Source organism: Cynocephalus volans, chromosome 13 (genome assembly GCF_027409185.1).
Source record: "Cynocephalus volans isolate mCynVol1 chromosome 13, mCynVol1.pri, whole genome shotgun sequence".
Lineage (NCBI taxonomy): Eukaryota > Metazoa > Chordata > Mammalia > Dermoptera > Cynocephalidae > Cynocephalus > Cynocephalus volans.
The window spans coordinates 22704673-22720516 of record NC_084472.1 but is presented as its reverse complement, the minus strand read 5'-3'; the positions used below and the strand labels follow the sequence as shown (position 1 = coordinate 22720516).

The following is a 15844-nucleotide window of genomic DNA, read 5'->3' as shown; positions in this document are numbered from 1 at the left end:
TGGTTGGTTGTACTTGTGAAGAGAAAATCGTTAGCAACACAGTGACCAGCTTTGAGCCTAGCACTGTGCCCGCCAGAAGGAATGGTACATTGGACAGCATTGGGATATGGAGGACTGCCCTTCCAGTTGGAGTGTCTGGGCCCATGGCTGTGTCAGTCATCCGGTTCCTGCTGTGTCCCACCAATGCACTCTGACCCACAAACTCACTCAGAGTTCACACTGTTTTTGCACGAAACACACACAGGCACGTGCATGCACATACCTGCACACCAATCCAGAAAACTTTTTTTTAATTCATTTTTTAATTTTGCCCTCTGAACATATGCCCTAGGTTTTTAAACAAATAATAGCTCTACCAGCAGTCTTCACTGCCTACACAACATGCCTGGTGTATATCAAATGCCTGATAAATATTTGGTGAATGTTGAATGAATTTTGCTTAGTGTTTCCCTCTGTGACCTGGAACAACTTAGCCGCCACAGGGTGCTGCAGGGTGAGGGTCAAGCATTTTGAATTGTCAGGTGCCATGGTGACCTTAGGACTTAACAACAGGCCTAGTCCAATCTGGGCAACAAAGATGTACATCCTTGTTTTTCTTCAAGGCACAAACCTGAAAGGGGTTTTCTAGCCTATTTTCACTGGAGGGAAAGAATAATGAACCACATCGACAAAAGGATAACCCCTGCCTTCAGAATCATTCCTCCAATCGAGACCTCCTCCATAATCCCCCTGTACCAGGGTCATCTCAGGGTACTTGAAAAATGCAAATTCCCAGGCCCCACCTCCTGTTTACTTTATTTGTATCTCTCAGGCTGTGAGGGAAACATTCCGTTTTCATAAGTGTTCAGGCAGTCCGCACGCATCTCAAAGCTTGGGCACCTGATCTACAGAGCAGGGTGGTGAAGGGTGTCAACGTACATGGGCCAGTATGCAGCACTGTGGGCGCCCTGGTGGCATGGCAGGGACACACTGGGAAAGCAAGGCTTTTCTTACTGATTCTGGCATGCTCCGAGTCACGTGGGACAATAATTCTGACTGTACTAGTTTTAAATCTGTCATGATGAATAACAGTATCATTGAGCAATGCCATGGTCACTTTGCTCTTTTTTTAATCATATTTTCTTATTTCCCCTCATATGAGAAAGCACTTATACCACAATAAACCATATTATCTATTGTTTGAAAAATTAATTAGGGGCCGGCCCGTGGCTCACTCAGGAGAGTGTGGTGCTGATAACACCAAGGCCATGGGTTTGGATCCCATATAGGGATGGCCGGTGAGCTCACTTGGGAGAGCGTGGTGCTGTCAACACCAAGTCAAGGGTTAAGATCCCCTCACTGGTCATCTTTATTTAAAAAAAAAAGAAAGAAAGAAAAATTAATTAGTAGGTATTTCAAAGAAGACTCAGGTAATCTCTCATAAGGGTAATATGTGAAAAATATGCTCATTTTACTGCATTCTTGAGAACAATTCCATTAAAGGGGCTTAAATTTTTAAATGTGGTTTCATGCAGCCCAGCTCACAAATCTTGGACATCTCCTTTCATGGGCAGACTTTGACTCCTCAAACCCTGTAGTTTCTGTCAGTCATATAACTGTGATTCTGGTTTAGTGCCTTGTCTGAGTGCTTCTTTATGGCAAATGGGGACCAATGTTTAAACATTTTAGGTGACTTTCCAAAAGATGACATTTTGGTTATGAAGAGAGCTTGTAGGGCAGGAATTATTATACCCTACAGCCTTACTCTTGTGTCCACCATATACAGCTCTAATGTCATCTCACTAGGTCACTGCAATCAGCTTCATATAGGTATGAAGTTTCTTGTATCAATGAGGAAGCACTCTTAAGTCAGGACACAGGGGTCTATGCTGTGTGATTTTTGCCTGGAAATAAAACTATGCGCAAGTTATTCTCAGGTTGGGGGAGTCTTTTTTATTAAGCCAATGCAGAAAATAGACTTTTCCAAATAGAAGCATTTATTCACAACCAAAAAAACATAATTTTCATTGGAAATTTGAGGACCTTAAAAAAAAAACTTGCTCTGAGTAGTATCAGAAGGTCACACTGAGATATATCTCATGGGTCTTCTGAACACATAAATGCTCTCTGCTGAAACCCAAGCCACATCTATCAGACAGTTCAGTCTATTATCGTTATATATAAGTCATCTATTAAGATGCCATTTATATTCATTAAAAATGTAGGATTTATACCCTCAAACAGATGAATTATCAATATTTGGTTTCTGAAAGATTACTCGCAAGATGCTGGAGATAGAAGGTGGCAACAGTTTGTCTCCAAAGCAGCCAGCTGAAGTGGGTGCAGAGTGCTTTCCCTGTTGGCCTACCGAATGTTCCCAGGGTGTTCCTGGTGGGAACAGGAGAGGCTGTGGCAGAGGTGGAGAAGTCAGGTGTACTCTTGTAAGGTGTGCATTTTTCACGCGTTCACATTCCAGAGGCAGACACCAGAAGCTCCAATCTGGGGTCAATGCCATTTGCAAAAGAAATTTTTTTTTATAATCCATGTTTCAGTCCTACAGTTGTATCAGCTATTTGCTGGACTGTCTGAGTCTAATCAAGACACAGTATCAGTGGAAATGACACAGTCACAGGATAATGGCTCCCTGCTGCTACATAAATGCCATGTGTCAGTTTGCTTAGTAATGACATTGTTGTTTTTATCTTTTTTGGTGGTAATGATTAGTTTTACTCTTGTGTAACTTTTTTAATTGTGTTCTCCATATTCAGAAAATAAATTATAATATATTAGCATAACAGCTAACACTGCGTTCAAACGGTGGCAAACCTTGCCAGACTGGGAGGGCTTCATAACTGAAAGGTGAATTTGAGCTTGCCCAAACTTATTTCTGTGATCTGAGCTGAATGTGCTCCAGAACTCCCACCCAGCCTCATTAGGCTTGGCAAAGCCTCTTCTACCCCTCCAAAAATTGATTTTTTAAAAACAGCTAGAAGGCCCTCAGGCTTTAGAGCTTACCCAAAAAATGAAAACTCTTCTAATCTCAAAACAGCACTAACAGTTAATGTAACAGAAAAGCAGAATCATCTTTTAAGTGTATCCCACTGATCTATAATCTCAGGCGCCCTGAAGATTATAGATACTTCATTAAAACATCACCACTTTGATGATACATTGCAAAAGGAACAAGATGGCAGTAGGGTGGAATTCAGAGAAAATTGTTGGGCACATTAAAATGGACTGGAATATAGGTTGTAACAACCAAGCAATCCTAGGGAACCGTGTTGGATAAAGCTTCGTTCTTCACCCTGGCTAGAGGTCTGGTGACAATTAGAAAAACCTAACAGGGAAGATACGGTTTGTATTTCCAAGTACAAATAGCTGGCTTGGCCATAGTGTCAGGCTGTTGAGGAGCTCCTTTGCAATCCTTTATGCAGATCTTTAAACTTAGGGAAAGTATTCCTTTCTCACCTGGGACTTCTGAATGAAAAGTTAGAGGAACAGCAAGTTATGGGAAGCAGTGAAATCAAATAACTACACGAGCTTTTCAGCTTCTATATATGATCATCTTTAAAAAGAAGAGAAAAAATGAGAAATCCTTGTTATTAGGAAACTTTTATTTCTCTAAACGAATTGCAGGTTAGGGCTTGCAGTTGGTTTTTGTTGGAAGGGACAGGGAGAAATATCAATAGATGCGCCTGTTGCCCGGTGTGCCTATGGACCGGCTTGGTGCCTCTGGGTAAATTCTTGAACTATGATAAACCAACCCTAAGCCCAGGAGGGCGTAGACGGTTGCACAAGACACACACCTACAGACCAGCATTGCTGGCTGTGGCGCAGCCAAGGACAGAAGCTGTCAGCAGCCTCCTTGGGTATTTCCCAATCACACACACCTGTGAGTCTTGTCTTTCAATCATGAGCTGATATAAAAATATTTTTCACCTGTCATTTTGACTTAGTGACTATTTAAGTAAATTTGTGACATAAAATAGAAATCTTAAGCTTCTTAGAATATAAAGCCAAGTGGGCCTATCGTCCATCATGATTTGAAGCAGCAATTATACATTCTAAAAAGATTGTTGGGCAAAATGTTTGTGTACTTTTGAAGCTGTGTACATAGGACTCTTGTCCAATTTTCAGCTTTCTTTCCTTCTTTTAAGGAGTTATAATTCACAGTCCTGAGGCTAAATCTCCTCCCGTTGGCTTTGTCATCAGAAAGCTTAGTTTCTGAATGTGTTTTCAAGCTTCCAAGTCACTCTGAAGTCATTACAATGACAGAAGAATTCATTCATTTTCATTCACTCACCCACCTTTCAATACTGGAAATATTTGAATGATACTCTGTTGCAGCTCCAAGACCCTTGCACTCTGTCAGTAATGAAGTGGTGTGTGTGTCTGTGTGTGCGTGTCTCTCCGTGGTAGAATGGGAGGGAGGTGGGAAGGAGCCAGGCAGCTTCAGTTATTTTCTTCCACACATCTTTTGTTAGGTTTCAAAATAACATTTACCTACTCTCTAGGTAAAGTATATTTTTCTTGTTATTTCCTTTTATTTATTAAGCACTCTGTTAAGTCTCTGGTTTGTCACTATAGGTACTAAGCAAAATATTTAAGTACTTTCATTGTATATTACTGTGTTTGCTGGACCATTCCAAGTGGGAAATATTGTTAAAATGAAAATAGAAATAGCTGGATTGGCCATAGTCTTCTCATAGTGTTATATAATTAATATGATGCTTTTATTTGAAGTGAGTACTATGACATATTATAAGCTAATTCCAACAGTTTGGGGCTGGCTGGTTAGCTCAGTTGGTTAGCACACAGTGTTATAATACCGAGGTCCAGAGTTCTGATCCCCGCACCAGCCAGCCACCAAAAAAATAAACTAAGTAATTAATTTTTAAAATACCAACAGTCTGGAATAGTAAAACACCACAGGAAATGGGGGCAAGCTCCATTTCATGTCCTGTTTTCTCTGATAATCACTAAGTACGGCAGAGGGGGGGCCATCTGGAAAGCTGCAATCACAGGGGATGGACCCAAAGTCTGTTCCATGTATTAGAGATACTGATGACGTAAATTGAAGAATTAAGAATATTTTGTCAAGGGCTGGCCCGTGGCTCACTTGGGAGAGCATGGTGCTGACAACACCAAGTCAAGGGTTAAGATCCCCTTACCGGTCATCTTTTAAAAAAAAATAAATAAATAAAATATTTTGTCATACAGGAAGGCACCGTTCCAGTAGTTAGGGCTGCTAATACTGAGAAGCTCAAGAATAAAAACAGTCCCTTAAACACAGATTAAATTCATTGGGAGCACATGCAAAAGAGTTTGTTCTACAACAAGAAAACAAGAGCACAACTGCAAGAGGAAGCAAGATTGGCAGGAGGTGCAGGAAAGGAGCTGGGAGTTCTGGGATGGATGGACACTGAGAGTTGGGGACAGCACTGAGATTGAGCTGGTCCTCACTCAGGCAAAATGGAGTGCATAGCTTAGCAACCCTCAGCAGGTTACTGGATGGCTCTGTGCCCAATTTCTCCATTAGTAAAATCAAAATATTACTTGTAGGTACTTTATATTTATGTAAACAAATGTAAGTCAGATAATCCATAAGTTTTTAGCAGAGTACCTAATACAAACTCAATAAATGTTAGCTATTATGACATTTTTTTCTCTGAATAGTAATTATTATTGCAAAATGGAAAACATATTCTGGAGTTTTAAATCAAGAGAAAAGACTAAAGTGTGTGTCAAAAATACTTCCAAATATAGAACAGACTGTTGGAAGGAAGGTGGAGGTGGGCTGTGGGGGAGTCTTATGTATATATGTTCCTGCTTGCCTGCCCAAATAAAAGCAAGAGAAAACCTAAACAGAAACTATTATAGCTGATAATACCAAATTGGGCTTGCAAGGGAGGTTACAATGATCTGATCCTGGACTGATCTGAGAAAAATAGCCATTTGCCCTAGAAATCATTTTTAAACAGACACTTGCTGAACTCAAAGAGCAGGCCCAGGTGATCTGAAAAGTTTTTTTCCAATTCAAGATGCACAACAGGATTTTATATACAGTCAGAATTCTGTTTTGACATAGCACATAATCTCCTAAGAATGAAAACTTGTGGGTGTTCACTGAGCCCACGCCAGGTGGACACAGTCCTCTCCCGAGGAGCAGAACAACCACTGGGCGGTAAGGAAATGCCCGATCGTGCCTTCTGGCATCATTGTTTGTTATCTGGACACGTCACCTGTAAAAAGGGGTCAATAGTACCAACTTCATAGAGCTGGAGACTCAGTACCATGCCCTGCACATAGGGAACACACAGTTAATGTAGTCTTATTAGAAATTCATGTATGCCTCTTAAGAATTCTTTGAGCTAGGTATTATCCCATTTCTCAGATGAAGAAATCAAAACTCAAACTGATGTGGTCTCAAAGATGGTAATGCCAGGTTTCAAACGGGGTCTCTGAGTCTTAGATCTGACCATGCCAGGGTCTCCTAAGTCATGACGGAAAGTGTCGTGTTGAAGCTCTTGTGAATAATGGTGCCCTAATATGCCCTGCTCAGGTCGACACTTTGAGAGAAACACCCTTCACTTGCTGTGTCTCCACGTCACCCCTCATGTTCCTTCTTGCCTCCGAGGCTTCACTCAAGCTGAGCTCTTTGGCTAAAATCTCTTTCCAAGCCCCTGCACCCATCCCCTGACTCCTAGTGATACCTTAAAACCCAAAACCCCGCACAGGCATTGCCTCCTGCAGGAAGTCTTCCCTGCACACTTATGTAAATTCTGGTGGTTTTTTTTAAAAATCAAGTTCATTATAATAATACTTTTTAAATAGTAAACAGTCAATGTAATCCTCTTAATTTTTAGGACTTTTCTAGCCAGAGTCACAGCAAAGACTCATGAGATTCCTGGAGGCTAATCCACCCTCCTGGTGGCCCTGAGCCACCCCTGGGCCATCAGTATTGCCATCAGCGATTGAGTCTCCAGAATGCCAAGTTCCTGAGTTGTTATTGCACTTATACTTTTTCTTATATTTTAAACTTGCCTTTTCTTTCTCCCCTACTTTCTTCAGAGCTCTGTATCATTTAAGAAAATCATACTGCCTCAGGGACCAGGTACTGGAAACATTACTTCTCCATAAGTAGACATAATTTGTTTTGTTTTTACTTAGAAGCTATTTTCTCTTTCTCTCTTCTTTTAAATTACTTCCATCCATTTCTCTAACAAGCTCTGAATTAATTTTTGTCTGGTTCATGAAATATAGGTGAAATTTCCCAAGTCTGGAAACCTACAGGAACTATGCCTAGAATTTTTTTTTAACAGTAATAATACTGTAAGCAAAGTAAATGCTGTTGATGATCATTCAGACTTCTAAAACAATAAATTGGTGATTTTTTAAATATTATAATAATACCCAGCATAGCACTCACTTTTTTAAAAAAGAAAAATAATTTTTTATAGACATTTGAAAACATGTTCAAGAATAGGGGAGTTCCCACATTTCCAGAATTTCCAGATATTAGCCTAGCATTTCTCTTCCCTTCCTTCCCCTTTGTTTCCGTCCTCTCCTGTCTCAGCAGGAAAGAGGTAAAGCTACCATTGGTTGTGATGCTGGCTCCTCTGTCCATGTCTCCTTTCTTCCCTGCGGCTCTGAGTGCAGGTTCCACCTGCGGTGACAGATCTGCACATGCCTTTCGCTCCCACACACGCACATGCACACACTCACAACTGTGCGTGCACACACGAGCATGCACCCCACCCCACCCCGCCCTCTGCCCCATTTGCCATCTATCTTAGGTTTCAGATATTAGGACAAAAACTTGATTGGGAATCCAAGCTAGAAGACATAAAAAGGTATAAAGCTCCAAGTGCTTCTGAAAACAAAATAGTTCAATAGAAAAATACTCTTTAGATTGGATTTTTTTTTTTTTAAGTAATGCCCTGCTGAGTGGCAGGCTCATGGCAGATTGTTTTTCTATGTTGCTGCTTTTTTGCCCTCTCTACTTTTCCAATTTTCGACATTGAGTAGGTAAAAATTTTTATAATTTAAAAATATCTCCAAATGCTAAATAAAAAGGCCATTTGCAAGTGGCCTCTGAATCTTGTAGCCAGCAAAATAAATTCTGGACCAGAAACTAAATGAAATCTTTTCCTCATGTCCAAACCATATATTCCATGGCTTGCAAGCCCAGAGGTTAGGAAAGAAGGGCATTTCCTGGCAGAGGAGAGGCAAGTGCATGAAAGGGCCCAGCAACCTGTGTCCTGACCTTTTCTCGCCATCATCCCTTGGTCCGTCTTTGCGCTTCATTCCCTTACTTCCACCCCTGAGCAGATCTTCTCCACCCTCCCAGGGCAAGTCAGTCCTGCAACTGCAGATGAGCCCCGCTCTGTAATTACCACGCCGGGACCCGCTGGGGAGGGGTGAAAGGATCAACCCCCCGGCATCGGTGTAGCAGGGCCTGGTGTCGTGTTCCCTGCCCATGTGCATGATACGGTGGTCACCAGGCAACGTGGGTAGGACTGGGCACATGGAGCCTGGAGACAGAAGGCGGCCTCGGAAGGGTCAGAAACCTCCCCTGGCTGAACTTCCTTAGCTGGAAAGTGACAGATACCACAGGAGTTTACCAGGATGAAGTGGGGGACACAGCACATAAAGGAGCAAGAGCTGCAAGGTAAACGGAGCTGGAACCTCAGGTGTGCTCCTCTTCCCAGGAGGTGTTTCATTGTCCTGAGAATCCTCACTTTGCCATCCCTTCTTATGCCTCTTCACAGTTGCACCAACAGTCTGAAAGGATCCTCAGAAGTCTTGGGGTGTTTAGTTTCAGTTTGGTTTGGTTTGGTTCAATTTAGGGCATCTTCTCAGTACACCAGTGCTTTCCCTGACCTCATTAGACCAAACCTCAGAGCCACAACTTTTTGTGTCCAGCTCTTAAGTAAATCGGTTTTCCCTACAAAGTTGATAATAACCAAGCCTTCTGGGGATAATAATGTAACATTAGCAAGCGCTATTGAACTACAACAGTTGTGCATTTCTCAAGGGAAGTTGTTCATTCTTCTTTTTATTTATTTAATTAAAAATGAAAATGTAGTATATTTAGTGGTCAAAAAAACAAGTTTTAGAATCAGACCTAGGTTGGAACCCAGGCTCCATCCTTTAAAAGCTGGGTTCCCTTGGCCAAGTGACTTAACCATTTGGGGCTTATTTCCTCATCTGTGAAATGAGAGTAGTAAGGATTGTTGTAAAGATTAAATGAGATAAAGCTCATAAAACAGCCAGCTCGCTATTGGGCACATGATGCTATCTAGTAAGTAGTAGCTAACATTAGTGCAGTTGTTCTCCATGGGCTTGAATGTGACCATTGTCTGCTGATGACCCCAAGGGCGGCATGGTGGGATTTAGAGCCAGCTCTGTGTCTAGCCAGCTATGCATCCTTGAGTGTTATATATTTGGGACTCTGTTTCTCCATTAGTAAAACAGGAGGCCCATCGAGATCATCCTTCACTTCTAAAAATGTGGTTGGCTGTTTAAGAGAGTGCTGTGATAGTTCAAAGTGACAGAAGACTAACTGAAAACATCTCAAGTTGATGACATTAACTCGCTCCTTAGTCTCTCTGCTCATCTCATCCTCCTTTTTACTAATTCTCAACTCAGTTGAGACTTACTTGGGGAGCTTTAAAAAAAATACTGATGCCTGCGCCTCACTCCAGACAGATCATCAGAATGTCTGGGGGTGTGGCCTCAGCATCAGCATTTTTTCAAAGCTTCCCAGGTGATTCCATTATGCGACTAGGGTTAGGAACCACTGCACTATGCAAATGACACAGTCAAAAGCAAGGCAAAGGAGAGAGGATCTGGATAAGCTGCAAGCTGTGTCTATGAAATGTGATTTCAGATATGGCCTCTTGGTCTCTCTCATTTCTAAATTTTCTCTTTTACTCAATATTCCTGAAAGCACAGCCTCACATCAGATCCCATTGCCCTTGAGACCAAATCCGAACTCCTTGACCCAGCTTATATGGCTCTTTATGGTCTGGCTTCTGCTGCTCCAGCCTCGTTCAATCTGCCTGACCCTACACCCCAGTGGAGAATAATCCCGTTGCAGGTTTTTCCAGCTGCAGGCCTTTGTATCTTCCCCACCCCTCTCCTAGCTCACCTAACTTACCTCCTGCCCCTGTACTTGGCCAACTTCTACTTGTCCCTCAGGTCTCTGATGAGCTTCTCTTTCTTCCCCACCAACCCCAGACTGAGATAGATGAGTTAGGTGCACCTCCCATGGACTGCCACAGCCCACTGTGCATACCCAGTGACACATTTGGTCACAGTGCACTTGACCTGCACTCCCAGCCCCACAGACTGTCAAATTCCACAAAAGCAAGGGCTGTGGCTTATTCACCATTGCATCCCCTGTATCTGGCGTAGTCAGGCCCAGTGAATATTGGTGGAAAGAATGAATGAATAACAGAATGATTACACAAGAAAAAAGGAAAGAAATTCTTAAGGAATTGAGTCACAGTAAAGTAGAAGAACCAGGTCCTACAAATGAATGAATACTCAAGAAAAAAATTCTTAATGAATGATTCACACTAAGCCAGGTGAATCAGATCCTAACCCTATACTGCCTTTCACTTAAGATCATTCTTTAAATGCAGTGTGTACGGCACACTATGCCAGGAAGAGGGGATCCATAGCAGACAACCACACTCACTTCCCACCAAAAGGAGCTTGATTTCCTTGGAGAACAGGTCCTGCATTATTTGTTCCATAAACAAGAGTAATGAACAGAAAACTAATATTAAAAAGCAACAAAGAATATAATTCAGTATCAGTTAATGCATATTTCAGTGAGCTTTATAATCTCATTAGTTAATGATACGATGTTTGAGATTTACTTCAAAAATCCCTGGAGGGGGGATGGAGCACAGGAATAGAGGTACAACAGGTGGAACAGGACCTTGGTGATGGTCATATGGGGTTCATTATATTATTTCCTTGCCTTGGCATAAGTTTGAAATTGTCCAAAGTAAAATGTTTAACAAAAAACATAAAAAATAATATTAGTTAAAATATGTAGTAATGATTCCTCTTAAAAAACAAACAAACAAAAAAAAAATGGAGAAAAGTCTTTCGTGGCATTGCCACTTGGTTCAACGAGTCTTTAAAAAACAGAAACCACCCCAGCCATACTCATATCCGGAGCCAGCTTGGTCTTGGTCAGCTGGAGGACAGGAATGAGCGTTCTCCGAGCTCAGTAAACTGTAATCGGTTCCACACCGTTTTCAGGCAGCAGAGTTTACAAATCACTGCGGTTTGATTTGTGCCTCCATTCATACGTCCACAAGAATTACAGCCTGCGCCGATTTCCCCGTTTATTGGCTTAGCCACACACCAGTCCTCCAGGGCACGGCCAGCCGCACCTCGAGCCCCGGGGACGCCGTTTCAGGACCGTCGGCTCCACATTGTTTTCGCAGCTCAAAAGCTCCTCCTTGTCACGTTGGCAGAAATCAGCAGCGTGGCGTTTACCGTTCTCACTCCTAACATTTGTCGCTGCAAAGAGGGAACTTTTACTTCTCCGAGAGGCCTCTGACCGCCGGCAGGAATGTGCACCCGAGGCCCACGTGCTCGCCCTCCCGGCCCTCCCGGCTCCCGCGGCAGCCCCTCCGCCCGCCCGGCCCCCGCCCCGGCCCCGGCCGCGCAGCCTCCTGCAGGCCGCCCTGGGCTGGCGCGGGCCCGGCCACCGCCAGCGGTTTCCCCGAGCAGGTCTTCCTCGCTGCCCGGTGGAGTCCAGCGCTTCCCCGCGCAGCTTCTCACCTCCCTTTGGTCTCGACTGAGTCCGCCTGGAGAGGGCACTTATCTCCTCTGCCTGGCCCCGAGGCCGCAGCTACCTGCAGGGCACACGCTGGGCAGGCTGTTGTAGGGCTTGGCCCCTGTGCACACTTCCCTCCTGCTCTCTCCTGTGCGTCTTGTTTCCATTTCACCTACGTGGGAAGTGAAGGTACCTGTAAATGTATCCATGTCCGATCTCCTATATCCGCCCGTGGTCGTTTTTGCTTTTGTTTTTTGCACCGTAACAACCATTTAAATAACACTTGTCTCCTGTTTTGGAAAGGTCTATAACAATACACCTTTGCCAAGATTACTCCTTTTCCTCCTTAAATCCTGTTCCCTAAGGATTTGCCTGCTGTCTTCTAAGAGCTGCTTTCGTAGAACTTTTTGTTGGCTAACTTGGAGTACCTTGTATTGCTGTGCACTTTTTGTTATTAACTTGTGTTTTTATTATCATTTAGTTAAAAGAAATAATTGTGGTTTTTACACTTTTTTAAATTTAATGTTTAGATAGAAAATGATTTTCTCAACATAAAAACGGACGAACACATCACAAATTAAATAAGTCAATTGATAAGAAACAAATATAACATTCAATGATTAACACGCTTAATGCAAAAAGAACTCTTAAAAATGAATTAGAAAAATCTAAGTAGAAACTTGGTGACGGACATGAGCAGATAAGTCACACAGCCCAAAGAAACACACCACCTTATTAACAATTACATTCTAAGATGTTGGGGCGGGGTGGGGGGGGGTGCTGGCCCTGGGCTCCTGTCTCAGGACCCCAGGGGCCTGCTCCTTGCTTGCCTGGTTATGGGCCTGCTATACACTTTTGGAGCTCACCATGACCACAATTGGATTTTCTCATTAACCCTGAGAAAAAATTAGGGTTATTTTACAGAATAAAGTGAGACTTAATTTTATAAAAGAAATGGGGACAGAAAAGTAGGTTCACCCAGATCATAGCGATAACTGGGCAAGCCCCATTCCCATTGCCCAGTCTTCTTTCCTGATTCCCTCACTCATTCGCTCTGTAGATTTATTAATCACTCAGCCTGAGCTGGCGTGCATCCATGTCTAGACTTGAAAATGAGCATTTATGTAAGACGAAAAAGCATAGTTTTTGTTGTTTTGTTTTTTTTTGTTTTGAAGATGACCGGTAAGGGGATCTTAACCCTTGACTTGGTGTTGTCAGCACCACACTCTCCCAAGTGAGCCACGGGCTGGCCCAAAAAAGCATAGTTTTTATTTGAGAATAAAATACTTTTCATCTCTTTATCTGTTTACTAAAGTGACTTGAGATTTTTGATACTGATTTATTTCAGGCCACAAAAGTAATTAGTATAGGAGCTTGGATTTCATTGTAAAGTTTTTCTCAACAAATATATGATAGAAATAAAAATTCTAGACCAAAAGCTTTCATCGTCTAGTGGTAATTCTTTTCATTCCAATCATTGTAGGGAGGCCCCTTTAGGATCAGACTGTGCACAAATCCCCGGTGCTACTTAACTAGTTGGGCAAGTTACTCATCTTTTCAAGCCTATTTCTTCATCTGTAAAATGAGGCTAATGGATTTGTTACATATATAAAGTGCTGAGCATAGTGAAAGTTATCTGGAAAAACTTAATTAATATAGCTCTCTTTTCTTCCCCTGTCAACTATAAATTTATCATTGTTATTAGTAGCAAAGAACAAAATGTCTTAATAATAGGCAAATAAGTCTTATTCTTTCCCATCCTGCATCAGAATGTCCTGGAAACACTACAAGTAAGTGACTAAGCATATTTGAGTTTCGAGCCTACTATTTGATTGACATGTCAATGAGGAATGACTAGGTAGCATGTAGCAAAAGGATCCTTGGATGGCACTAATCCACACCTTGGATGATCACGGTCAATTCATGGAAAGTTGGATGAAAACACTAGCTCAGAAAAATTTATTGAGTTTTAGAAACATAACCCTACCATAATTAGTTGCTTTTTTCTTTGCATTACTACCTTCACATAGGACATGAGTTTTTTAAATTATCTGTAAAAGATTTTTATTGAAATAAAAATTCACGTGCCTTTTGTTGGGGGGAAGGAAGTGGCTTTCCTACTTTGTTGTATTTTAAGGGGGGGTAGAATTATTGATTTACCTTTACTCCTATCCCATTTCAACATAAGATTAGAAAATGTATGATTTCAAAATCATCTTCAAAGCAATAAAATAATGTTCCAAATCTTTTCATTATAAAATGGAGCCAAAGCCAGTCGCCAAAAAAAAAGAAAAAAAAAAAAAAAAATGGAGCCATTTGCCCGCCTACATTGTTAATGAAAAGTAGAATGCACCTTTTAGTAAAGGAAGTGATTTCTACCGTGTAAATCCTATTTTCTAATATAGAATGTTTGTGTGTCTGCTGGTTCGTAGTACAGATGTAACCACTCTCTATTAACTGAATGTATTCTAAAGTGTTGAGTTTTGGCTTTCCTTAATGGGTAAATGATGATGAATGCAAAACACTTAACTGTGGCACACTGTACAAATGTTAACCCAAAAAATGGGGAAAATGTATTATGGGTCCCTGTTTTTTAAAGAATTACTAATAATCACTTATCTGGCAGAACTAGATCACATTTTGGGGGTGGTCAAATGTTTATTTTTTTGTGACGATGCCTGGCTGCTAAAACTGCTTTTTGCTGAAAGCTAAGAAACTGGACTGCATATTGTTAATGGAAAACATTTTCTCTTAGATGAGAGATATTTTAAATTATTTATTTTTTAATTAAAAGTAGATGTTAGCATATAGGCATTGCTTTATTTTTAGAAAATTTGAGATTCATGGATGGGGAAAACTCAGAAAACATTTCTTAAGAACAGAATTGCTTTTTTAGTAGAATCTGTTGAAAAGACACTTTGGAGCAATAACATTTTTTAAGTAGCAGAGAAGGTTGTTTTAAGTAACAGGAGGAAAGATGTGATCGTCCATTACAGTGACAGCTCTTAGCCATAATCACCATGTCAGGAACATTTTCTTTGTAGGTTAAAGGCAGTGAATAAAAGAATTTACTTGAGACAGGCTGAGACTATTTTGAATTGTCTGGTCCTGAGATATTTATCTGGCAGGGACCAGAACTTCCCAGAGAACCATAACTACTTAACAGGTGGTTTTTCCGGACTGCCATCTTTGAAAGTGCTACCTTTGACAGTGACACAAAACTGTAGCTCTTAGTCTTAGTGGCTGAACAATTGATCTAATTGTCTTCATTGTTGCCTCTTTTCTATCACAGAATCGGAAGACTTTTTGATGGTACAGAACCCATTGTTTTGGACAGTCTCAAACAGCACTATTTCATTGACAGAGATGGACAGATGTTCAGATATATCTTGAATTTTCTACGAACATCAAAACTCCTCATTCCTGATGACTTCAAGGTGAGGGATTCATGTTAAATTATCAGTAGCATAAATATGTGATTTGTTTTGATGTGCTCCAAAAAGTATTTTTTAGTTCTATATTTTTAACATATACCAACATATAATGGCATCAGAAAGGTCTCTTTGACATGGTTATGCTATCTTCATGAAAGAGTATATGGTCATTAAAGTTTTATATGACCAAAAAAGGATCACTTTTTATTGAAAGAATTGAATTACAGTTTATTTTAATAAATTGAAAAAAAAAATGATTAAATTCAAAGCTCATTTCTAAGTGTCAGCAAGCTAGAGAATGAAGACTTTTTCTCATAGAAATCCAAAGCAAACAGTATCAGTTACATTTTAGAATTGTTAAAGTTAGTAATAAATATTAAAAGTTAATCACACCAAGATAGTCCTACATTTGCAGGCAACTCTAGGCAATGGAATTAGAGAAGAAGAACACGTAGAAACTGTTAATATTAGGAAAGAATATATGAAAATGTAATTTTTGCAGCTGATAGTGTTTCTCTAAGTAGAAGGTTCTAAAGAATCAACTAAATTGTATTACAACTAAAAAAGAACTCATTAAAGCATCTAAATTCAGGACCAACATACAAGAATACTTCAAAAAATTTTAGGA

At 40.9% G+C, this 15844-nt stretch overlaps 1 protein-coding gene across 3 annotated transcripts in view; it reads left to right on the top strand.

Annotated features, from left to right (window-relative positions):
- The window catches only part of KCTD1 (potassium channel tetramerization domain containing 1), a 185390-nt gene that overhangs the window by 149509 nt on the left and 20037 nt on the right, over positions 1–15844 (top strand). For all 3 annotated transcript variants that reach the window (XM_063077374.1, XM_063077375.1, XM_063077373.1), the window contains exon 3: positions 15075–15219. In XM_063077374.1, the coding sequence (XP_062933444.1) occupies positions 15075–15219 (145 nt within the window). The remainder of the gene's footprint in view (positions 1–15074; positions 15220–15844) is intronic.